The sequence below is a fragment of the Spizellomyces punctatus genome (genome assembly GCF_000182565.1).
Source record: "Spizellomyces punctatus DAOM BR117 chromosome Unknown supercont1.2, whole genome shotgun sequence".
Taxonomy (NCBI): domain Eukaryota; kingdom Fungi; phylum Chytridiomycota; class Chytridiomycetes; order Spizellomycetales; family Spizellomycetaceae; genus Spizellomyces; species Spizellomyces punctatus.
Window position 1 is genome coordinate 1,553,554 of NW_015971538.1, and position 21,737 is coordinate 1,575,290.

The 21,737-nt window shown below is 48.4% G+C and overlaps 10 protein-coding genes across 10 annotated transcripts; 4 read left to right on the top strand and 6 right to left on the bottom strand.

Moving 5' to 3' along the window:
- Positions 1-19: 19 nt before the first annotated feature.
- On the top strand, positions 20-1,773 carry SPPG_01469 (porphobilinogen synthase HEM2). The gene is made up of 8 exons (XM_016749787.1): positions 20-274; positions 332-428; positions 488-623; positions 686-769; positions 827-971; positions 1,026-1,113; positions 1,168-1,384; positions 1,445-1,773. The coding sequence occupies exons 1-8, from the start codon at positions 60-62 to the stop codon at positions 1,501-1,503; spliced, it is 1,041 nt and encodes a 346-aa protein (XP_016612061.1). The 5' UTR covers positions 20-59; the 3' UTR covers positions 1,504-1,773.
- SPPG_01470 (uncharacterized protein) lies at positions 1,458-3,886 on the bottom strand. Its single transcript, XM_016749788.1, has 9 exons — positions 3,690-3,886; positions 3,521-3,629; positions 3,342-3,451; positions 2,911-3,263; positions 2,752-2,854; positions 2,554-2,692; positions 2,269-2,491; positions 2,118-2,206; positions 1,458-2,054 (listed from the first exon to the last, which is right to left on the bottom strand). The coding sequence occupies exons 1-9, from the start codon at positions 3,780-3,782 to the stop codon at positions 1,690-1,692; spliced, it is 1,584 nt and encodes a 527-aa protein (XP_016612062.1). The 5' UTR covers positions 3,783-3,886; the 3' UTR covers positions 1,458-1,689.
- A 1,513-nt stretch (positions 3,887-5,399) lies between these two features.
- Positions 5,400-7,449, bottom strand: SPPG_01471 (uncharacterized protein). Its single transcript, XM_016749789.1, has 7 exons — positions 7,291-7,449; positions 7,178-7,217; positions 6,695-7,097; positions 6,302-6,629; positions 6,041-6,240; positions 5,937-5,950; positions 5,400-5,878 (listed from the first exon to the last, which is right to left on the bottom strand). Exons 3-7 carry the CDS (start codon positions 6,879-6,881, stop codon positions 5,498-5,500), a joined length of 1,110 nt encoding a protein of 369 aa, XP_016612063.1. The 5' UTR covers positions 6,882-7,097; positions 7,178-7,217; positions 7,291-7,449; the 3' UTR covers positions 5,400-5,497.
- A 339-nt stretch (positions 7,450-7,788) lies between these two features.
- On the top strand, positions 7,789-11,755 carry SPPG_01472 (uncharacterized protein). The gene is made up of 10 exons (XM_016749790.1): positions 7,789-7,994; positions 8,069-8,159; positions 8,229-8,579; positions 8,644-8,787; positions 8,885-8,941; positions 9,024-9,291; positions 9,357-9,825; positions 9,891-10,034; positions 10,091-10,615; positions 10,677-11,755. Exons 1-10 carry the CDS (start codon positions 7,824-7,826, stop codon positions 11,553-11,555), a joined length of 3,099 nt encoding a protein of 1,032 aa, XP_016612064.1. The 5' UTR covers positions 7,789-7,823; the 3' UTR covers positions 11,556-11,755.
- Positions 11,756-12,055: 300 nt separating this feature from the next.
- On the bottom strand, positions 12,056-14,350 carry SPPG_01473 (elongation factor Tu, mitochondrial). The gene is made up of 10 exons (XM_016749791.1): positions 14,196-14,350; positions 14,092-14,132; positions 13,932-14,004; positions 13,755-13,859; positions 13,504-13,697; positions 13,292-13,441; positions 13,032-13,239; positions 12,830-12,973; positions 12,376-12,768; positions 12,056-12,316 (listed from the first exon to the last, which is right to left on the bottom strand). The coding sequence occupies exons 1-10, from the start codon at positions 14,275-14,277 to the stop codon at positions 12,291-12,293; spliced, it is 1,416 nt and encodes a 471-aa protein (XP_016612065.1). The 5' UTR covers positions 14,278-14,350; the 3' UTR covers positions 12,056-12,290.
- Positions 14,351-14,451: 101 nt separating this feature from the next.
- Positions 14,452-15,728, top strand: SPPG_01474 (uncharacterized protein). The gene is made up of 3 exons (XM_016749792.1): positions 14,452-14,721; positions 14,775-14,843; positions 14,912-15,728. The coding sequence occupies exons 1-3, from the start codon at positions 14,482-14,484 to the stop codon at positions 15,089-15,091; spliced, it is 489 nt and encodes a 162-aa protein (XP_016612066.1). The 5' UTR covers positions 14,452-14,481; the 3' UTR covers positions 15,092-15,728.
- Positions 15,309-16,802, bottom strand: SPPG_01475 (YbgI/family dinuclear metal center protein; the record flags this gene model as incomplete). The annotated part of the gene is made up of 10 exons (XM_016749793.1): positions 15,309-15,427; positions 15,503-15,580; positions 15,645-15,689; positions 15,746-15,808; positions 15,894-15,995; positions 16,054-16,179; positions 16,241-16,326; positions 16,388-16,437; positions 16,505-16,579; positions 16,668-16,802. The coding sequence occupies 10 exons, from the start codon at positions 16,800-16,802 to the stop codon at positions 15,309-15,311; spliced, it is 879 nt and encodes a 292-aa protein (XP_016612067.1).
- A 146-nt stretch (positions 16,803-16,948) lies between these two features.
- On the bottom strand, positions 16,949-18,063 carry SPPG_01476 (uncharacterized protein; the record flags this gene model as incomplete). Its single annotated transcript, XM_016749794.1, has 7 exons — positions 16,949-16,971; positions 17,040-17,176; positions 17,239-17,459; positions 17,520-17,659; positions 17,730-17,845; positions 17,908-17,926; positions 18,000-18,063. 7 exons carry the CDS (start codon positions 18,061-18,063, stop codon positions 16,949-16,951), a joined length of 720 nt encoding a protein of 239 aa, XP_016612068.1.
- Positions 18,064-18,473: 410 nt separating this feature from the next.
- SPPG_01477 (uncharacterized protein) lies at positions 18,474-20,284 on the top strand. The gene is made up of 8 exons (XM_016749795.1): positions 18,474-18,829; positions 18,921-19,084; positions 19,145-19,271; positions 19,331-19,433; positions 19,500-19,565; positions 19,623-19,876; positions 19,940-20,013; positions 20,080-20,284. Exons 1-8 carry the CDS (start codon positions 18,619-18,621, stop codon positions 20,110-20,112), a joined length of 1,032 nt encoding a protein of 343 aa, XP_016612069.1. The 5' UTR covers positions 18,474-18,618; the 3' UTR covers positions 20,113-20,284.
- On the bottom strand, positions 20,251-21,737 carry SPPG_01478 (uncharacterized protein). The gene has a single exon (XM_016749796.1). The coding sequence runs from the start codon at positions 21,542-21,544 to the stop codon at positions 20,342-20,344; it is 1,203 nt and encodes a 400-aa protein (XP_016612070.1). The 5' UTR covers positions 21,545-21,737; the 3' UTR covers positions 20,251-20,341.

The window sequence follows — 21,737 nt, forward strand, 5'->3', positions numbered from 1 at the left end:
CGATAGAATGTCCAACAAAGCATTTCACCGCTAATTACCTCCGCACCCTCCAGGCCCTAATGTCCATAATGACCAGCACAGCTGACGTCCCGCAATTTGTCGCCCCATTCGAGCTTTCATCACTACTGCATTCTGGTTACTCACACCCTACCTTACGAGTGTGGCAGTCATGTGAAGGGCGTACCCTTACAAAGAGCAGTCTTATATTTCCAATCTTTATTCACGACAAACCGGATGTTAAAGAGGAAATCGCTACACTTCCTGGACAGTATAGGTACGTTTCTTACGAGGAGATGTAAAGTGACAAGGTTACTTAAATACCTTATTCTAGATTTGGTGTCAACACACTAAAGGAGCACTTTGGCCCGCTTGTAGAAAATGGTCTGAAGACTGTACTTATATTCGGCGTTCCTACCTTGGCACAGAAGGTAAGGCACACCTCATGATCAGCTTCCAAAGTGTGCTGGTTCGCTGATATACTGGGCAGGACGAACGCGGGTCATGTGCAGACGATCCGAAAGGGCCTGTCATCGAAGCAATCAGATTTTTTCGCAAGGAGTTTCCGAGCATTCTTGTCGCCTGCGATCTTTGCCTGTGCGAATTCACAAGTCACGGACATTGCGGTACGGCACATGAGCTCTCTTGGACAGGCATGCTTACGTATCCTGGGCTTAATAAAACACAGGAATCTTGAATGAGGATGGCACAATTAACAACCAGCCAAGTATTGAACGTTTGGCAGAGGTAGCGTTAAGCTATGCGCGAGCAGGTTAGTTTGCTAGTCCGTCTTGGCGAGAAGGACCTTGTCCTTATGTCCTACCTACAGGGTGTCAAATCATTGCTCCATCCGACATGATGGATGGCCGCATAAGATCCATCAAGAAGATTCTTTTGGATAACGGTCTGGGAGCAAAGGTGGCTGTGATGGCTTATAGTGCAAAGTTTGCAAGCGTGTTTTATGGGCCATTCCGGTATGGTTTGTTGGTGATATCCGCTTGTCGAGTCGTAACTCAGCATGTCTGTAGGGATGCAGCTGGGTCCGCGCCCTCTCACGGCGACCGCAAATGCTATCAACTTCCACCGGGTGCCCGTGGGCTAGCACGCCGTGCATTGGTGAGGATGCAAAAACAGTCCACTTTAAGTAACCATTGCTCATTCCGCGTTTAGATCCGAGACGCAGGGGAAGGCGCCGATATCATCATGGTCAAGCCTGGCTACCCTTACCTGGACATTGTTCGTGATGCCAAGGAGTTGTTGCCAGACTTACCACTAGCCATTTACCAAGTATCCGGAGAGTATGCAATGCTTTGGCATGCCGCTCAAAATGGAGTTTTTGAGTTACGAGCAGGAGTAATGGAGTCGTTGCAAGCGGCCCTCAGAGCGGGTGAGTAGGTGCGGGTGACTTCACTTTCATCAAAGGCTAACTTCTGAAAACTTTCATCAGGTGCAAACATCCTTATCACGTATTATACACCGTTGCTATTAGACTGGCTAGAGGATTAGTGATCTCGTACATTGATTTTCTACACTGGTGCTGACTGATTATGTACAATTTGAATCAACGGTTACAATGCCCGCTATGTATGGCGTCCACCGCAGGTGTGGTCGCTGTGAGGATGCCACTGCAAGCGTCCTTGTCCTAGACATTAATCCCAACGCAAGGATAGAGACGAAGCATTAAAGGGATCATCAGGCGCCACTAGTGCAATGAGGTGGATTTGACACTCCTTGGTCGCTTCTGTGATCCCGAATAATATCACGAATCCACAGTAATTCTACTTTCAATTGCTTCTCGATGCGCCTTACTTTCCCCTCCAGGTCAAGTGCATCCACGCCAAGCATATCCGCGCACTTCCCTTGGACAATTCCGTAAGGACTATGAAACTCTCCTGCCGGATCGCGACCGACATAGGAGATGTAGTCAGACCCGGCAAGATCCGATAGAGGTGGATATGAACGAGTTTGTCTGTTGGCTGGTTGGAGGGGTTCGTTCGTGCTTTGGAAACTTTCGGACTGCTCACGTGGTGCGCAGGCTGCTTCGAAAATTTCAGCACCTAATGAACTGGGAATTTTAAAAGTTGCTTTCAAATCAGTGATCAAAGCTTTGGTCACGTTACCCTTCTGTTTTGCACCACGACGTAAAAGCGCCCTTGCAAAATTCTTGATATATTCCTTCCGACCTCGGAGATCCTGGTTATCTATGTCGCTAGAAGGAAGCAGTTAGCAAATTGTGACCAAGAAGTCGCTCGAACAATTAGCAGCCATTACCTCGTGGACCATGTTGCGTATGGTGGCTGTCCATCCTTTCTGGTTGCCAAATGATTGATCCACTTCTGCATCTCCTTCGAATCATGATCTGCTCCACATCGCAATTTAAATATCACCAACGCCAGGGCCCCATGCCACACCTCGCCATGACGGAGGTGCTTTCCCCCTCTTTTAAAGCCACTAAGTAGACGGTACAGCACTGCCATGTCGGAGTAAAATGTGACTGAAAAGGGAAAACCTCGGTAAGATGACTGTCGGCGCTTGACCGAATGCATCCCATCATACCTGGGAGGCAAAGTTCCTTCAACGTGCGTATCCATAGTAAAGGTGCGTTCACAGGCGGGAAGGCAATCCCAAACTTTTCTTCAAACAGCCGGCGAAACGATCCTGACGCGTCAAACATCTCTGACACACTGGGAACCACCTGTAATTCACCGTCAGCGCAAGGAATGCGAGAATTACCATCCAGGCGGAGTCAGTCACCTTTCGTTCAATACCGGAACGGTAAAGATTGAACCGTGATGTCAATTCGCTCGGAAGATCTGTAGCCGTGAAGAAGTACGGGATGTCTCCGGATATTGACCATCTTGTACGCCGATAAGCTATGGAAAAGAAAAATACACGCGACATACGAGCCCTTACCGATGCAGATCCTTGAGTAAAATTGGCACCCGGAGCAGAAGACAGCCAAGATGGCACAAGACCAACGAGTAATAAGGTAGTATATTCTGCATCACCCTCAGGTATTCCACTTCTGCTTCTGACTCGCCATCGGTACTGACGTTCGGCGTACGACTGCGACTTCTTCTCCTTCGTTTGCCTCGTCGTCCAGAGTCACTATATGCGTCCGATGCATTTACACTCTCGTCTCCAGAGGAGGGCGGGACAGATGATTGTTGCGAAGAGGGCCGCCAGTTCAAATGGTTACGACGACGATCCTCGAAATCAACCTCCAAGGCAGTGACGTACAACGACCATAGATCGAGAACGACCAACTGTTGGGGGAGGAACGAGGTCACTCACTTGGTGAAATAACATGGAACCATCGGCACAGCGTGAATCGAGGGACTTGCCTCCAGCTCTTCAGACAGTCCCTGTATCTTTATAATAGCTTGAACCTGTAGCTTGAGCGACCACTGAAAAACCTCACAGATCACACTGAAGGGTGTATCATGTTTAAACTCTGCAAAAAAAGGAACTGTCAACTGAGGGTCCGAACTTTATTCACTTTGGACACTTTGGGCAGGCATGCCTTTTGCTTTTCGCTTTCGCTCTCGTGATTGTGATCGTCGTCCACTTGCTCGCCGCCGGGCGTTTGAGGCAGCCTCCGCATCGTCGTCGCCACGCTCCTCTACATATGACTTTGACGCCACATTGAGCAACAACTAGAAGCATAAATTGTCTACGATTTAGGTTCGTACCGTAAGCTGGTGACCATATTGGCAGACGTAAAATCCAGCAGAGTCTTTTCTGTAAGTTCTAGATCGGCATACGGGACACGGAGGTTTTTTCATATCAGGAGGACTGTTCTCCCCGCCGAAAAGGTAGCCAACAGTGTCTAGGTTTTGAGTGTTTACACTCGAGGAAATTCAATCTTCATTCCCTCCAACATGTCCTCTGCTCCCAATCTGGCACCTGAACGCTGGACAGCTAAAGCAGATTAGTGTGAGCCATCACGTGCGTCATGTGATGGCTCACACTTTTGCTACCCAGCGTCGTTGGACGTCCAGCAATCTGCATGGGCAAGTCGCTGGATCCACAGAAACGTGCTGCCATCGTTGGGTTGCATAAAGCTGGACACTCTTGGGCAGAAATCGCCGCTCAAGAGAAGGCCAGCTTTACGGCAATCCGACATACGCTGAAGAAATACAAAGAAACTGGATCTTATGAAACCAAAAAAAGGCCCGGTCGGCCATCAAAGTTGCCACAAGGTATGGAATCTGCTGCGCTTGAAAGCTTATTAGATGGTGAAAATAGTCGGTTCTTGCCCCTAGATCAGCTTACGACGCAGTTTACTGAGAAAACTGGCATCACGGTTCACAAGTGCACGTTGCGACTAGGAGGACATTGCCACGTGACTGCGTAAAGTGTGCTGTGGATCTGGTTGTGGAGGGTCGAACGGAACCGATAATGTATTCAATTGAATTGGACCACATTTGGTACGATCATCTTGTGGGTATTTGATCACCATGTGCATTTCAGTTGATGCATTTGGAGCCGCACGGCTGTTGCGTAACTGAGGACAGACTCTTGAACTTGTCGCAACTGATAAGGATGGTTCACTCCTTGTTAGACCGCTATGCATTATAGTGATAAGCCATCGTAGTACTTTTGCCCATCATCATTTGACAAACATCTAATTTGCATACTATTAATCCGTGCTTGGCTCATCGCATGTACTTGCGTCTCCAGTACGGTACAAGCTTCTTTAAGAGTTTGCGTTGCGTGGTTGTCGCCAACACCCTTCGTTTCTTAGCTTTCCGCTTCCATACTCTCATCTTCCGGTTCAGATGACGACGCCCTGCCTGGGCTCGTTTGAACATCCCATCTCCCATTACCATCCATCTGATAGATCCATAAATGGTCAGCTACAGTAGTTTCGATTTTATGTATATCAGGGCGTCGTTCGGCGCCGTCATACCTGGCAACAGCTCCCCCGTGATTCTTTAGCTTATACTTTTTTGTCTTCCTCTTCGATGCTACTTTGTTCCGACCCCACGTTGTCTCCTGTCGTATCTGGAGTGATCCACACGAAGAAAACGGGGTTTGCGGTAGTGCTAGGGTTCTGCACGAATATCTGGATTCTGAGAAAAGACTTGCAGTGTAATGACTGCGTACAAGTCTAAGCCGAAGAACGTTGCAGCTTTGACGGGCATTCGGCAAGGTCCCCTCCAGTGGCCATTGAACCTTCGCCACTGTTTATAATTGAAGACGATCAGGAATGTAATCTCCAACAAATACCAGGAAACCCCCATTTCAAACTTTTGTAAGGGAAAAGTTCATACCTGGACAGCGGCGTGCGACGTGCCTCAACACCCCCCTATGTACCTTTATCGAAAGCATGGGCTGGTTCAATATGTAAACTCCACCTTGCAGAATGCCCATCGTTGACATGAGCCTCTCCATGGTAACAGACAATCGGAATAGTTTATAGACCATTATGGCCGAAATATTCAATTATAATACAATATACCCGGGATATCTATGCACTCAAATGCACTAAATGCATTCAAGGATTCGCATATGTCACCAATGGCGATTTGGATGGAAGATACACTCCAGTTCCCGGAACATACACAAGCTTGCTCGCCGATACACCTGCTGTTGACTCTACAGTAGGTCCTGCCAAGCTGGTGCCCTCCGTTGGTCCAGTATTACGACCTGTGTCACCGTGTTTCTTCCCGCTGGTCTTGCCTGTACGGCTCGCGACTGTTCCATCCTTGGCGGAGACACGGAAGACAAGCTCACGCAAACGATCGGAATGGTAATAAGCAATGGCCGCCAAAAATGCAAAGTTGTAAAATAGTGGAAGGAAAATGTGCCAGAAGATACCCATGATGACCATTCCGGCGAGGTTGTTGCGGAAGTCGACAAATGCGTAAATTGCAATCTGGAAAATGTTTTTTGAGTTGGTCTGCGGACGATTTCTCGTACAAAATGCCACTTACCAAAACAATGAACGCTATTCAAGAAGAATTGCCAGCGGCAGGAATTGCGATTAGTTCATCAGAAACTTCCAGTAACGTCTTCAGAAACAAAAACAAAAGCGTACCGAAAACTAGGAAGGCGCTGACAGCAGAGAACCAGAGGACCATCCAAATCAAGGTGGCCAGCTTCCCAAAACGTGCTGGATCATGGTGCGATTTACTCTGCGCTTCCTTGATGATGGAATATGTTGCTAACGATATCACCACGGTAACGACGAAGGTTATGGTAAGGCTGACAAGGTAGTTGGCCTTGGTAATCCGAGCCCTACACATGTGATCGATGCTTAAGAAATGGGATTTCCAACGGGAAGGAAGATTCCACTTACCAAAATACACCACCCATTCTGTCCTGATATTTGTACGGATCATCCGTCAATCCGGAAATGATCGCCAAAACGGTGTTGGGTGTAAACAGCACCAGGAAAAGGACCACCCGAACCCATCCTTTGCGAAATGTCTCTACTGCCAGCTGCCACCGTCTCGGCATTACAAAATCCGATAGAGGTAAAGCTTTGGAAACTGCCGAGACGTATTCGACTATCACGCAGAGCGCCGTGACACAACCTAAGTCCGCCATTTCGCTCATATGGGCTCCAAAGGGGGTACCAGAAATCAAAAGGGGAAGATATACGAGGCGCGACACGGTATGGGTTGCTAGAGAGTTCGTCGCAGTGTCAACAGAAATGCTGCAGATCAATTCAGACGAAGAGCGCACTTACTCCATCCAACGGCGAAGACTCGAAAAGGTGGCGAGAGTTCCTTGAGATGTGCCCATATCAAATACCCTAGCAGACCAAGCTGCATGATATAGAAAGCAAACGAAATGGCAATAATGGGAAACATGGCTCGCTCATCCCGACAGTTGGTCACAAGAAATTGAAGTTCGCACGGCGTCGAGCTGTCCATGTTTATTGCGCTCTACTTCAGTGTAATTGACTGGAGGAATATGATCTCTTTTGCGGAATGATGTTGTTGCCCGAGTATTTGGACTGGGAGTGCACAGTACAGGCAGGGAAGGTAGACGCGCAAGTCAAGCTAAATCCTAACCGAAAAATACCTTGTTGATGCGTCACAATTCTTTTTTTGGCTACTTTAAACCCTAGGTAGTGCCCGGCGAAATGGCTGGTTTAACAAAACAATGCATTGGCTTTTTTTAGTTCCATAGTATTTTGATGTGGCTGATTATCTGAAAGGAGTCCCACCTGAAATGTCCATTTTCACCCGCGCTCCTTTGTCTCCCGTCTAACAATAGAGGCCAATCTAATCAGGCACGCTATCGTCTCCCACAACCTGTTCACAGGCCTTTTGCACCTGCCTTGTTACTTGCTCAAACAATGATTATTTCACTTATTTCCGACATGCGATCGGGTGGTGGAAATACATTTGAAAAATGGCGCCAGCATGATCGTATCGCATCATTTTGAAAGGAACTGGCTTTCCTTCAAACGCTCGCAAGCGCAAACGTCCCTCCAAAGGCGTAGAAAGCTTGGCTTAACTGTGATCGAAATGCTAAGCCTTAAAGCTTACCAACTTTATCCTTCTTTCCCTTAGGATATTGGTTAAAACAAATAATACATGTGCTTAAGCATTAAGCACTCCAGTTTGGAAGGATTAGATAGATATAGGTTTGGGTATTTCACGGCGAGCTTTTCCATTTTCGATCAGGACTCGTATCCTACTGTTAATGTGGTCTTTGACAATGCCTTCATCCCGATTTCCGAGCGATTCCCGATTGAGCGGATAAAGCCGGATGGCTCCAATGATCTGTCACTTTAATGGGTTCAAATCACGCAAGTTGACCAGCATTGTGCATCTGCGATCTCCCCGTCATTGTTATTGGTTGGTACCATGACAAGCCGGTCGGGTGGACGCTACGGTGATAGATATATTGGAGAGGAGGAGAGAGAGCGACGTCCGGGAAATGCATCTTTTGTGACATTTGGAACTGAGCAGCCGCTGGATGCATCCGAGGTCCGGGCGAAAGACAGGAACAAGTACCTTCCGGTTCACTTGCAAGAGGTACGTCCCCCCATAAGTGTTCCTATCTCTACCCAATTCTACGCTGCTCACTCTATCTATTTCTCCCTTCTCAGCCTCGGGATGAAAAGGGGCGTAAGCGATTCCACGGTGCATTCACCGGCGGGTTCTCAGCGGGCTATTTCAATACCGTTGGCACCAAAGAGGGTACGTACGCATTTGATATCATTCCAAAGTCTCCAACCGCAACCGCACTGAATTGAATTGTGTGTTCAGGATGGACACCTTCTCAGTTTGTGTCGAGTAGGAGCTCCCGTTCTGCCCTCAATACTGCGAAACCAGAAGATTATATGGATGATGAAGATCTTGCAGAAATGTCGGGACGAATAGCTGCAACCGAGGAATATGATATAATAGGGGGAACGGAGCGCGAGTTGGCCAGGAAACGGGCTGCTGTAAGCACGATGGAAAAAGAGCAGAATGTCCTCGGCCAGTTACCTGGTCGACTCGTGGAAGATCTCATTGGTCCTCCAAAAGACCCTATTGGCATCAAACTGCTAAGGCAGATGGGTTGGAGAGAGGGCCATGGGGTCGGGCCGAGAGCGAAGAGGAAACGGAAGACGGAAGGTGCGGAAGGCGTGTGAATGTCTGATCATTCAACTGAAGCTGATAGTACTCCGCGTGTGCGCAGAAGACGATATTTATGCCGCCGAGCATGCCTTTGCACCTAAGGATATTGCTGTCGATATTCTCAAACCTAAAACTGACACTTTCGGGCTTGGATTCGATCCGTTTCATAATGCCCCCGAGTTTGCTGGCCGCAAGACAGTACCCGGTAAGAATTTCGCTGGAAATACCCTTGATAACAGTCTCCGTTGAGCTGATTGGCTATATTTAAAGCGTGAATAAAACAATGCTTATTCTTTAAACAGGTGCGCAAGCTTTGTCGGAAGGTCCGGAAAAGAAGAAACCCAAGAGTGCGGGGAGAGGTAAGCAACTATCTACAAAGCGTTGTGGGTGAACCCACCTATATTGCATATCATATTCATGGCATTGTTTTGTTGTGTTTAGCGGGCTTTGGGGTAGGCGTTTTCGAAGACGAGGAAGAAGACTTGGATGTGTACGGATCCGGAATGACCAATTACGACATGATAATTGACGATGACGATGATGAAATGCACCGTTTGGGCCAAAAGCTTGGCAGATCCGCATCTAAACGATCAATGGCCCTAGCGACTTCCCCATCGGCACCAATTGTTCAAGCGGGATTGTGCAGCGATGGACGCCTTCCTATTGTCGGGTTTCTTCTGGCAAATAACACCTTGCCTGAACCTACCTGGTGTGTTTTAACTGTAATGATAATTTTTGTTTTGAAACGTGCATATCATTGACCTTCAACTACAGGTACCCCCCGCCAATACTTCCGACCGATTTTATTCCCCGTCACACGTTCCAGCCAAATACACCTTCGGCCTCTCTCCGACAACCACAACACCCCACTGTTGATCAGTTTACGCACGCATCTCGACAGGGACGGCAAACAGAGCTGACAGCCGATCAGCGCCGGGATATCCTAGGAGAGGAGGCTTTAAGTGGTCCCCAACGCTCGGTATTTTCTTACTTGCCTATCAAGGAACAGGATCGACTACAAGCATTTATAGAGAAGGCAACCAAAGCTAGGGACGCCCTGATTCCTAAGGAGCCTAAAGAGGCCAAGCCTTCTACTTTGGGGCCTGAGGTTGAGAAGGATACGGCTTTGGCAGCACTAAAAGGTTTCATGCCATTCGGTAATGACATAGCAAAACAACAAAGATATCGTCGTTTCCTAGAGTACAAGGCTGGATTGACAACGGACGCTCCATTGCCGCCTCAGGTAGCTGCACCTCAGTCCTGACATTGAGAAACAACTTGTCGCTACCCCTACTAAGCACCCTCTAGCATCTGAGCAAGCAGGATGTCGCACACGAGCTCCTGGAGTTCTCCAAAGCTGCCCTGATCTTTAAACCACTGTCTTCCATGATGGCAGCACGATTTACTTCGTCGTCGGTAGAAACGGAGGAAAGAAAGCCGGAATCAAAAGATGTAGGTAGTCATTGGTTAGACCCGCGTTAGGCTGCCCGTTTACGTTCCGATTTTAGGTATCCAATGAGGCGGCAAGAATGAAAATGTACGGTCGATTAACTCGAACACGCACAGAGTGGCGACCGGATAAACTCCTGTGCAAGCGGTTCAATGTGGCGGACCCATATGCGAGCAAGACAAAAAAGCAAAAGCAAGACGAGGACGAGGATGATAGATTCCGCTCCACGGCTCGATTACAGCAGGACAAGCTCTTGGAGAAAGAAGTGTTGAACCCTCGAGCAATGGACAACTTGATGGCTGAACGGGATCGCCTAGTCAACGAAGGAAAGCTTGGTGGGAGCGCCGTCAATGGAATCGCTGGTATCACCCAAGAACCAGTGACGGAGATGTTAACAAGGGAAGCTGTACCTGGACAGGTGTTCGTGCCAACATCCGCTCCTACCAAACAAGAGGATGAAGGAATAGCCGCTGAGTATGAGCGACCTCCGATGGATATTTTTAAAGCCATTTTTGCGGATTCAGAGGATGAGGATGAGGATGACGACTCTGGGAGTGACACCCGCGATCCTAAGTTGAATGAGGTATTTGGTTGCACTGTGCACCGCGTCGCATGATGGTGACTGATTCGATCTTCAATTGCAGGTGCTGCCACCGGTCGAAGTTCCCAAGCAGGCATCTGCCGTACATGTTAGCATCTCCGTGCCAGCTGATACGGTGTCCGCTAAGCTTCCACCGCCTACCTTCCGTCCTCTATTTCGACGAAAAGAAGACCGCGGTAAAACCATCTCACAAACCAGAGGTGGTGTGGGGTCTGATACGGTATCGGGTGCTACAATTCCGGAAGATCCTAGCACAACAGAGGGAGAATCATTACCAGTTGACAAATCTAGTAGAGGGATGGCCCTTGCTCGCTCAACCTCAGAAGTGGAGCGCAAGGTTGCAAAGTCTAACTTGTCAAAAAGTCCCAGTTCAGAAATGATGGTGGTGGAAAAGGCGGCAGAAGACATGCCAATAGAACCGGACCCAGAGCGGCAGACGTCTTTTGGACGACCTGCCTTAAGTGAGAAGCAATCTGGCGACATATCATTGGATAATGACCAAGAAGAGAAAAGCAGATCCCACGACTCGGATGAGATCGATGACGGACGACAAGAGAAGGTGAAAAGGGCTAAAAAGGAAAGAAAGAAAAAGCGGGGGAGCAAATCCAGTCGCAAGCGGGAGCGGGAAGGGAGGGAACGACACAAGCGGAAGTATCGAGACACAACGAGTGAAGAGGAGGAGGAGGAGGTTTGGGTCGAGAAAAAAGTACAGACAATTCCAGTGGAAAACAGCTTTTCCAGTAGCACGAGAAACTGGTCGCAGTCTACGGATGCTGTCGATGCACGCAGGAGGTCCAACATGGCGGAACCGACTCAGATTGAGAAATCCGCGGACAATGAAAAGGACGGCGCCGTAAAGCGTTTCCATGAAGAGGAATCATCGAGAAAGCGGGCAAGAGCATCCGCTGCCGACTTTATGTAACTGATTAATCAAAATACAATCATGAATAGGGGGCCAGCTGCTGTATGTAGACTGGCCAACGCCGATATGGCACTACCAATACCCCCTTGAATCGCTCCGCGCAAAATTCCATTATTATCTACCACAAAAATACTCCAGTCATCACTCTCCTCGCATGTGCATTCCCAGCCATTCCTCCTCCGTCATCCCGTCTGGTTTCTGTTCCCCCTCTTTGGGCGTTTTCTTTGGTACCTGCGGTCCAGGTATACCAAATATTTTCGAAATTTTGTGCTGCAGTGTTGCGGTAACCGCTTTTCTCTCGTTTTTTAAACGTTCGCCAATCGAGGGACCAAGCGGTTTTTGATTTTGCATTTTGTGTTCGAGATCCTACTCAAAAGAAAGGGGTGAGCGATCCGGCTTCACGTAGAGTTGGCAAGTGACCGCCACTACTTGTTCTGTTGAAGTCGCCATTGTCGTCGCCAAAGCTTCGTGACCATGAGCGGAGCAAGACTGAGCAATGATGTCACAGGAAATATGGTCACGTGAGGGACCATCAAACTATCAGAAATGAAAAACTGTATCAAGATATGAAAACCTACAAACAAGAAAAAAGAACCAGAAAAAGCCCCTGCCACTGCCGGTCCAACCTTTAAATATACTAGAGACTTCTCGACTGAAAAGCCATTCTGGCAGCTGGTAGGGGCAGGATCTACGGGAAGCTATAGAATCTACAATGCACATATGATTTCAAATGATCTATTGAAGAATCTTGGTCACGACACCTGGAAAATGAACGTATGAGAAGAAGCGAGTGACAGCCGATGCGTAATATAACACCCACCAGTTCCAACCGTCTTTCCACCTTCACGAACGGTGAATCGAAGACCCTCGTCAATAGCAACTGGGGTCCCAAGTTCAACCTCCATCTCCACATTGTCTCCTGGCATGATCATCTTTCCCTCATTTCGGTTAGCGTGCCCTTGCTCTGTGTCAGGCCACCGAAGAGACGCCGTTACATCCATGGTACGGGCATACAGTTGTGGCTTGTAGTTCTCCACGAAAGGAGTATGTCGTCCACCTTCCTCCTTCTTAAGAATGTACATCTGAGTCAGGAACTTTTGGTGGGGCTTAATGGTGCCTGGCTTGGCAATGACCTGACCACGACGAAGTTGGTCACGCTTTAAACCACGCAGGAGAAGACCCGCGTTGTCACCGGCTTCGGCTCGCTCAAGTTCTAGCGCCCAAATATGAGTAACTGGTAGATAGCAATTGGATATTCGATGTGGTAGACTCACCCTTGTGGAACATTTCAACACCGGTGATAGTGGTTTTAATGGTCTCACCATATCCAATAATCTCGACTTCAGCACCTTTGGTAATAAAGCCACGCTCGACACTACCAGTGGTCACGGTACCACGTCCAGCAATGGAGAAGACATCTGAAGGAGCAAGCCCTTAGAGATCAACTATATGAAAAGGATACTGAATTCACTGTACCTTCAATAGGCATCAAGAAAGGCTTCTCCAAATCACGAACAGGAGTCGGGATGTGCTCATCAACAGACTGCATAAGCTTGAGGATAGCATCTTCACCAATCTCCTTTTCACGGTCTTCCAGCGCACAAAGCGCGGAGCCCATGATGATGGGGGTATTCTCACCGTCGTAACCGTACTCGGCAAGGAGATCCCGCATTTCCATCTCGACCTATTTACGCCACGTGAGGTCCCGCTCGTGAGCTAAAAAGCGACGTACATACCAACTCCAACATTTCCTTGTCATCAACCGCATCCACCTTGTTGATGAATACAACCAGATTTTTCACACCGACTTGGTTTGCCAAAAGCAAGTGTTCTCGGGTCTGGGGCATCTGACCGTCAGTAGCGGACACAACGATGATTGCGCCATCCTTTGGGACAGAAAACGTTAGCAGCAATAACTACGTCGGGTTTTGATAAACCATCCTTTTACCATCTGCGCTGCACCAGTGATCATGTTCTTGATATAATCAGCGTGACCAGGACAATCAACGTGCGCGTAATGACGGCTGTCAGTCTCATACTCGACGTGGGTAGTGGAAATAGTGATACCACGAGCCCGTTCTTCTGGGGCTTTGTCAATGGAAGCATAGTCACGGAAGTCGGCGCCACCTTTTTGTGCGAGAACTGCTCATCATCTGTAAGTAACTTCTCTCATCGGCAAATCAAATTATTGACGCTCACCTTTTGTGATCGCGGCAGTGAGGGTGGTTTTACCGTGATCGACGTGCCCGATGGTACCAATATTCACGTGGGGCTTTGCGCGCTGGAATGTAGCCATGGAACGAACTGTAAAAGTAGTGTTAAGGACCGACTGCGCGCGCCAGTAGCACACGCGTATATCCAGGCCTAGTTGCTCACCGTACAAAGATGGGCGGGAGAAGGTGTGGGAGGGGGTCGCGCGGGCAGAGGCGGAGAGGAAAGAGCGGGGCATCTGGAGCGAAAAACTCGAAAGTCAATTGGCGATTGCAGGAGGATAAAAATAGAAGACCTCAAGGAACGCAGTGGTATGGGAACTCACCGTCCTCAATCCGCGAGTAAGGCTAGCAGTAACAGCGGCCGCTACATTGTTTTCTTTTAAGCAACTAGCAAGCGCAACCAATTGTAGGGGACCTCCACACTTACAGCAAGAGAATGGCATTCTCCGGCAGGGCTCTGCCAAGGTAGAAGCCCTTCGGAAAGTTGTGTACACAGCGCGACCAGACATTTTAGCTATTGCTGGAGACGAGCGGAGCAGTAGCACGGTGATGCGGAGCTGATCAAAAGTCGCAAAGGAGCACCCAAAGAAGTTCAACTTCTTGGAGCTGCGTTCCGATTTCCGGTTGCCATGGGAAACGTAAAGTGGGTGCGGATGACTCACACGCGACACGCTCAACACGTCCAATTCTTGCCTTCAACTTGTGTTGTGTCAATGACGGCGGACATTCCCTCAGACCCCCCAAGCCCTGCGTTCCTACTGACGAGAGCCGATTCTACCCTAGAGACGCTAGATGCTTTGCTCTGCGAAGCTGAGCAACTCCTTTTGGCCGCCTCCTCACGCGAAGAGATCACGGGAAATCTAGATCAACGAGGAATTAACCTGGAGGAAAACCTGGCAGGGTTGAAATCGGATGTGGTTCTTCTGGATGAATCAAGAGAATATTTAGATGAGGTATGTTACTGGGTGATGTACAAGCCAGCATCAAATTAAAGAGTGATCGTAAGATAATATCGGATCCTACACGGGCAACTGACCTGGATACTCTGCGAGCGGAGCGGGATGAGTTGCGTGAGGTATGGTTGGTGTGTGCGGGTCAAGTCTTCAAATCTATGTTAATTTCTGATTCGCAATCATTTGACAGCGGGCCACAAGGATATCCCAGACATTACGGACATGTCTGGAACGATGTTATTATCTGCAAGACATGGTGGGGGATTTAACCCAGAGCGCAGATATACGACGATCGGATCCAGAAGAAGTAAAGGATTCAAGGCGAAATACTGAAGTGACACTGCCCGACTTGATGAACATCGATGTGTGATGCTTTGGGGACGCCGGCATGTGATATCTACGATCGCCCACGGCTGGAGTTACATCTGTATGGCAGCACGTCGAGGTGGTGGAAGTGGAGACCCTACTGATGGAAAGCGCATTGCCTCTGCCATTGTTGTCATGAATGCGAACTAGCACGACCTTAGCTCTCAGGTTGCTGAAGTATTGCCAATTGCACATACACATTTAGTCCCGTGCACAAACTGCTACACTACCACGAGCGGGTCTCTATCGATACTGCTTACAACAACCTCCGTGGCCGGCTCAGTTTCGCGAAGTAGGGTCTGAAGACGTGGTTGTAACACTTCAGCGAGATATCCGCGTTCTGGAAAATGTGCTCACTTTAATCGTTTCCCAATAATCATCGGAAATAAGCGGATAACGGATTATTGAATAATACCTGTGTTTGTATGCTCACACAAAATCACGCTTATATCATCTGCGAGAGCAGCCAGGACTTCATGATGCGACATCTCGCCTAGTAGTATGAGCGGGTTAATCGGTATTCAGAGTTTAGAGATGGTACGCATGTTATCACATACCTGTCAAGTACAAGTCCGCCTTGGTATTCATCAAGACAGAGGCACCTTTTTACGGAATAAGGAACAGTCGTTATGACCAAATAGTAAGACAATAGGCTTACCAGATCCTGCACAGATGGCGATTGACGTGATCGGCTTATTTTGCGTTGGAGTCGCTAGACGGACTAAAGACCAATATCAATTTCTATTTTGGCCCCCAAACCCGGGGATGACAGTTGAAGAATGGCGGAGACCCCAATTGTGGCATACCGTGCGCGAGTTTCAGATGAGATTTGACTCGTCGCACCATCTCGTGTATATCGACTGGCTTCTCAAGCAGGTGTATCCGCCCAGATCCAGATCCCAATTGGTCTATCTCGAGTGTCAGATGCCGTCCTTTGACTGTTTAAAGAAGCAAGGCAAATGATACCTGCCGGAGGATCTTTGATTGCATTGATCACGGTTGTCTGTCCAACCCCTAGACCCCGAGCAAGCCAATCGTTTATACCGCCAATACAGTTGTCCAACGCCGTGTGAGGTGAGAAGATCGACACACCTGAAAATCGCAATTAGCATAAAGCGGCCAAGAGAACTCCAAACTGCAGCATAACTCGTACCAGACGCCGCGCATTTCAGCGCGATGCTTTGTTTATCGTCATTCATGCACAAACGCTTTACCGCTTTGAAGATTGGAGGGTGGTAGCTGTATTTCACGACCCACCATTATTCCCGGTGTTGAAGTAAACCAGATCTATTGCACTTACGCCACAATGACACCGATTTTTGGATCCTTGAGAGCTTCTTCGAGCACATGCTGCAATACATGTTGCCAGAGAGGTGAGAAACGGTAACATGAGTGCAGGGGTAAGCCCACACTGTACCTGCCGAAGATCGATAGTAAGGAAGATGCGGGTCGCGTTTGTGCGTGGGAAGGGGGCCTCTACAAGAACGCCGACCTGAAGAGTGACATAATGTTGGCGATGCAGAAGTTCTCCATCCTGATACGGTTCAAGGTAGCAACATCTCTCCTGATTTTTGACATACATTGTCCCAGGCAGTTTCAGCAAGCTTCAATGGCGCAATCTTTTCCATGCAGCGGGTCACATGTTGCAAGAGAGTCATGTCGATTGTTTTCCCCGTGGAGATCAGAAAGTAAAAAGTATGGTGCCGTTCACCCATCACTCATATTACATAAGCGATCGAAGATCGCTCTCTGAAAATGGAAGTTGACCGCCCTCTGGGCTCCCCTCAACCATGACTATCTGTATCCTATACTAGTCTCAAGGTCTGATGAATTATCTAGTAATTCCATAGCTGGGGTTGAGTTAGATGCTCCTCCATTGGGTGACTGGAGAATGCCAACATCGCGATATTAAGTTAATGATGACAGCCAGCTCGCTAGACACAATCACTTACTTCCACCAAGAATGGAGGTGAAGGCACCAATAAGGCCAACAATGCCGGTTTCCAGCTTGACGTATTCAAGACCAGAAGCAGGGATCAGAATGTCGAGGGAGTCCTGGAGGGTGGCCATTCTAATCTTGTTGCGCTCGCTTTATCATCCAAGTGTTAGCATAGACAGCGAGTAAAATGAAAAAACGGTGCAGCAACTCACATTTGAAGCGTTTTGAGGGCTTTCACAGCCGTATCATCAGGGAGACCTTTTGCTTGTGAAGCCTTCAGCACTTTGCTCTCGTGTTGAATGCGCTGGGAATTGAGGCGAAGCTTGTGCAAATCTCCCAAGAATGAGGCAATCAGCGCAATCAACCAGCATTTCATGCCCCGACGACTGAGGTCCTTGATGTTTTCAAACTTCACTACACCGGCGGTGTTTGCCTGTGAACATGGAAATCAGAACAAGGCCCCAACCTATGACTCATGCACTAATATACGTACCCATTGACAGGTGTCATGGACAAGCCAGAGAGCAAGGAATGCGTTCTTAACAATGAGGGTGACACGCGACACATCGTCTCTAAGAGTTTGGGCTTTTTGAATGTTACGCACAAATTCAATTTGACGACCAACACGCATAACTAAACAAGAACGATGTCCAATTTTATCTAAGTAAAATGCATGGCCGGAAATATATGGCAGATTACATACGCTTTCGGGTTTGAGCAAGACTTCCCATAAATTTGGTGAGGCGCTCAAGGGTTTCCTTTTCGTAGCCGTTCTTCTGGCCGTGCCATATGAGGAAACGCGAGAAATATTGAAGGAACCTGTCAGGTAGGGGATCGTTCAGTCCTGCGCGGTCGGTAGCATATTCAGCGGAGTCCCTCACCTGTGAATGCGATCACGCCCTAGAAAAGAAGTGGCAACATCAGTACCTCTCGGTCAAACAAACACAACACAGTCTGTCAATCGCAAACACACCTGTAGCCGTTGACAAGTACTTGACCGTGTGGTCATGCAGCTGGGGAGAAATGATGGCAGACATTGCTGTAGCGGTTTTTCGGGGGAATGGCAAATGAGAGCGGGACGACAGACTTCTGGGCATTCCCGGAGCGCCTTTGTTTCACGTGAGGCCAAGATGAGGCATCTCTGTGCAATCCAACCATATATGGAAAGATAGCGACACGTGATTGACTGATATCAGAAACGCTCGCCGATCTGAGTAGGATGAACATGTATCGTTTGAAATCAAGAGCTTATTGTTTCAACCCAAGTTGGACACGGCAAAATCAAGCAGCTAGCAATAGCCAAAGACATAAGCAAACACATCTACCACTGGGCACAAGAGATGGCATGGCGAATCGAACGATTTGATGATGACAACTCACCGTGCTCACGTGACCGATTGCAGTCACTGTGCCTTCACATTTTTGTTGGCGAGCGAGCGCCTCGAAGGCATTCCCGTAAGCAGAAAGGACCTCCGCAAACCTCGTATTCTCCTTGCCTGCTTTATCCTTGCAATTTTCGACAGGTTCCGCTCATCCCTTACCCTCGGTGCCGTCTGTCTGTCCCTACTGTCGTTGACTGTATTCGTAGTCTCATGGCGGAAGTCAAACGAGAGCATGACTCACCTACCAGTGGGACCCAAGCAAAACCAAAACAACCTCCAAAGACAGACCCAAAGGCGGGCGCAAAACCCGCCAGCGGTACCAGATCGCCAAACTATCGTCTGAGATATACCCTTACTGGTCACACCAAGTCTATATCTTCTGTAAAGTTCTCTCCAGATGGAAGATGGCTGGCAACAGCTTGTAAGTCACTGGTTGCGGTGCAGGCTCTTTGGATTGAGTTGGGTCCACCAGTTCCTTACCTACTGCTACTCTACTCTTGGTCCACCAATAGCTGCCGATAATACCGTACGATTGTATCATGCAGCGACAGGCCAATATGAGATGACCCTCACAGGCCACATGCAAGGAATATCTGATATCGCTTGGTCATCAGATTCAAAGGACATTTGCTCTGCTTCTGATGATATGACCATTCGCATATGGAACATTAGCTCGGTAAATCAAAGTAGCTCCGTAATCTTGACAATTCTCGCTCAGATCATTCCCATACAATAGTCGGAGGCCATAAGAGTATTGAAGGGACACACGAATTACGTATTTTGCGTCAACTTTCATCCCCACAATAATCTAATCGTCTCCGGATCATTCGATGAAAGCGTACGGATCTGGGACGTAAAGAAGGGTACGTTTGGCTGATGTATATGTCGGCCGCATTAGGAAACGCTGACCTCTTGTGTAAAGGGAAGTGCTTGAAAACTCTGCCCGCGCATTCAGACCCAGTATCAGCTGTCTGCTTCAACCGAGATGGGACAGTTATCGTGTCATGTAGTTATGATGGACTCATGTGAGTAGTGGCCTTTTTTAATCGCACTGCTTGATTAGCTTATTGACCAGGTGGAGCGGTTGTCAGTCGAATTTGGGACACAGCAACAGGGGATTGTTTAAAAACCATTGTTGATGATAATAATCCCCCAGTGTGCGTATGCTCAGCATACTTTCGCAGCGACACGATTGATACTTACTCTGCTTGCAGTTCCTTTGTCAAATTCTCTCCTAACGGTAAATACATCCTCGCATCAAGTCTGGACAACACATTGAGATTATGGAGCTACTCCAACGGCAAATGTCTAAAGACGTATACGGGCCACCAAAACTCAAAGTATTGCGTATTCGGCTCTTTCTCGGTTACCGGTGGAAAATGGATTGTGAGTGGATCTGAGGATCACTTGATATATATATGGAATTTGCAGACAAAAGAGATTGTGCAGACATTAGCTGGGCATACAGGTGCGTACTATGAGATCGGAAGAAATGCGAGAAAATGTCTTATCCAGTATATTCTTAAAATAGACGTCGTTCTGTGTGTGGCGTGCCATCCGACAATGAACATGATCGCTTCTGGTGCCATCGATAATGACATGACGGTAAGTCCTGTCAAACAACTAGCCAAGAAAGGAGGCAGTAATATTAATATCTTGGACTGCGACCAGGTCCGAGTGTGGGTAGACGATGGACCATCATAAACTGCCCGAACAGATCTGCAACATAATGCAAGTGCAACTACATGTAATTACTTCCTTCTTGACTGTCCATAAATATGAGTGCTGGGTGTGGTGATAAGATCTTAGTTCCTTTACCAATCATCAGAGAAAAGGTTATGATCACGTATGCAATTTAGAAACATTTGATTTCCCAGCTTGCTTGTATTTACACTGCCCACGACATCTTTTAACTGGAGGAGGAACGGCAGCATCAAAACTTCAAATTTGCTTCCATACTCTGTACCAACATGTCCATGGTCTTTGCCGCTTGTAACCGTTCCGCTTGCTTCCCGCATGGTGATGCTGGGTCCGGGAAAGGTGCAAACGACGGTATGCTAAACAGGGAAGGCGAACCTGCCACTGGTGACAAAACCCATCGATCAGTGGCTACAGCCTCCGGTTCTTCCGGATCCATGGCTAACCCTCCTGCTCCGAAAAAGCTCTCAAACGCGCCATTATCGTCCATATTCCCAACCGTTCTGGATCTTCCGAATGCTCGTTTGTCTTTCCCTCTCCAAATCTGCCTCCTTTGCCGCCCTAGCATCTCTTCACCCTCCGAATCCGACTCGCTTTCTTGAACATACCGCTCCAAGCCCACGTCAAACCCGGTATCGAGGCCAACTCTTCTTAAGCGCTTGGGTAAACTCTCGGATTCCATACCCAGTTCTGAATGCGCTTGACCAGAGGCTGTTCGTCGAGCCCGCTGTGATAGGTGATCGCATGCACGGAGACTACTGATAAACAAAGCAGGCGATCTTCTCTTTTCAGGTGCACGGGGAAGTCTTCGAGATTGGTGCGCGATTACCCTATTCGGATGGCCCGAACGCGATCGAATGCTTGTGGGTGAAAGTGACGGCGGAGTCGTACAGGGACGTTTGGTACCTGCCAAAGGTCGGGGATTTCGAGATGAAGGTGTCAAGGTTGGATCAGTACGATGTCGAACAAGTCGGCGACGGGGATCTGGTGTGCCAGGGCAAGGTAATGAAGAACTACCAGCCATAGTACTTGATCTCCCTACTTGAGTCGTCGCACTTCGCTGAAACAATCGCGGCCGAGCCAAAGGTTTAGTGGGACTCGTTGCAGGTGATGTGCCTCTCCTACCGGTCCAATGACCTCGTTGGCCTGCTTGTCCAGACAAACCGCCTACCCCGAAAAGTGCCGCAGCACGCTGTCCAGGCGTTATTCCCTGTCCTTCAACTGGCTCCGATCCAGCATCTCTACTGCGTTCTGGAGCAGGGTCCTCTGCTGTCGTTGTTGGCGTCAGAGGACCCGAGGACTGTCTTCGAAAAGTTCGCCGCGCACTGGACGGTGCTGGCGGAGGTGAGCCAGTTGTTGACAAATTCATTGACGCTAATAGCTCAGCAAGCTCCGTTGAAGTCGTTGGCGTTGACTGTTCTTGGTTGTAGAAGGTCATTATGCCAAAATGGAAGTACGAGGAAGCCACTATCGAGTGGGCTGGTGCAACGATTGCACACCCGCCAATACAAGCATAAAACCTGTCAGAACAGAGAGCTTGATAACCTTGTTATTCAGTCACCGCATACAACCGACGAACTTTATAAAGCAACGTCCGCCGTTTTCCGTACCTTCAAAATACCGCGGGACAA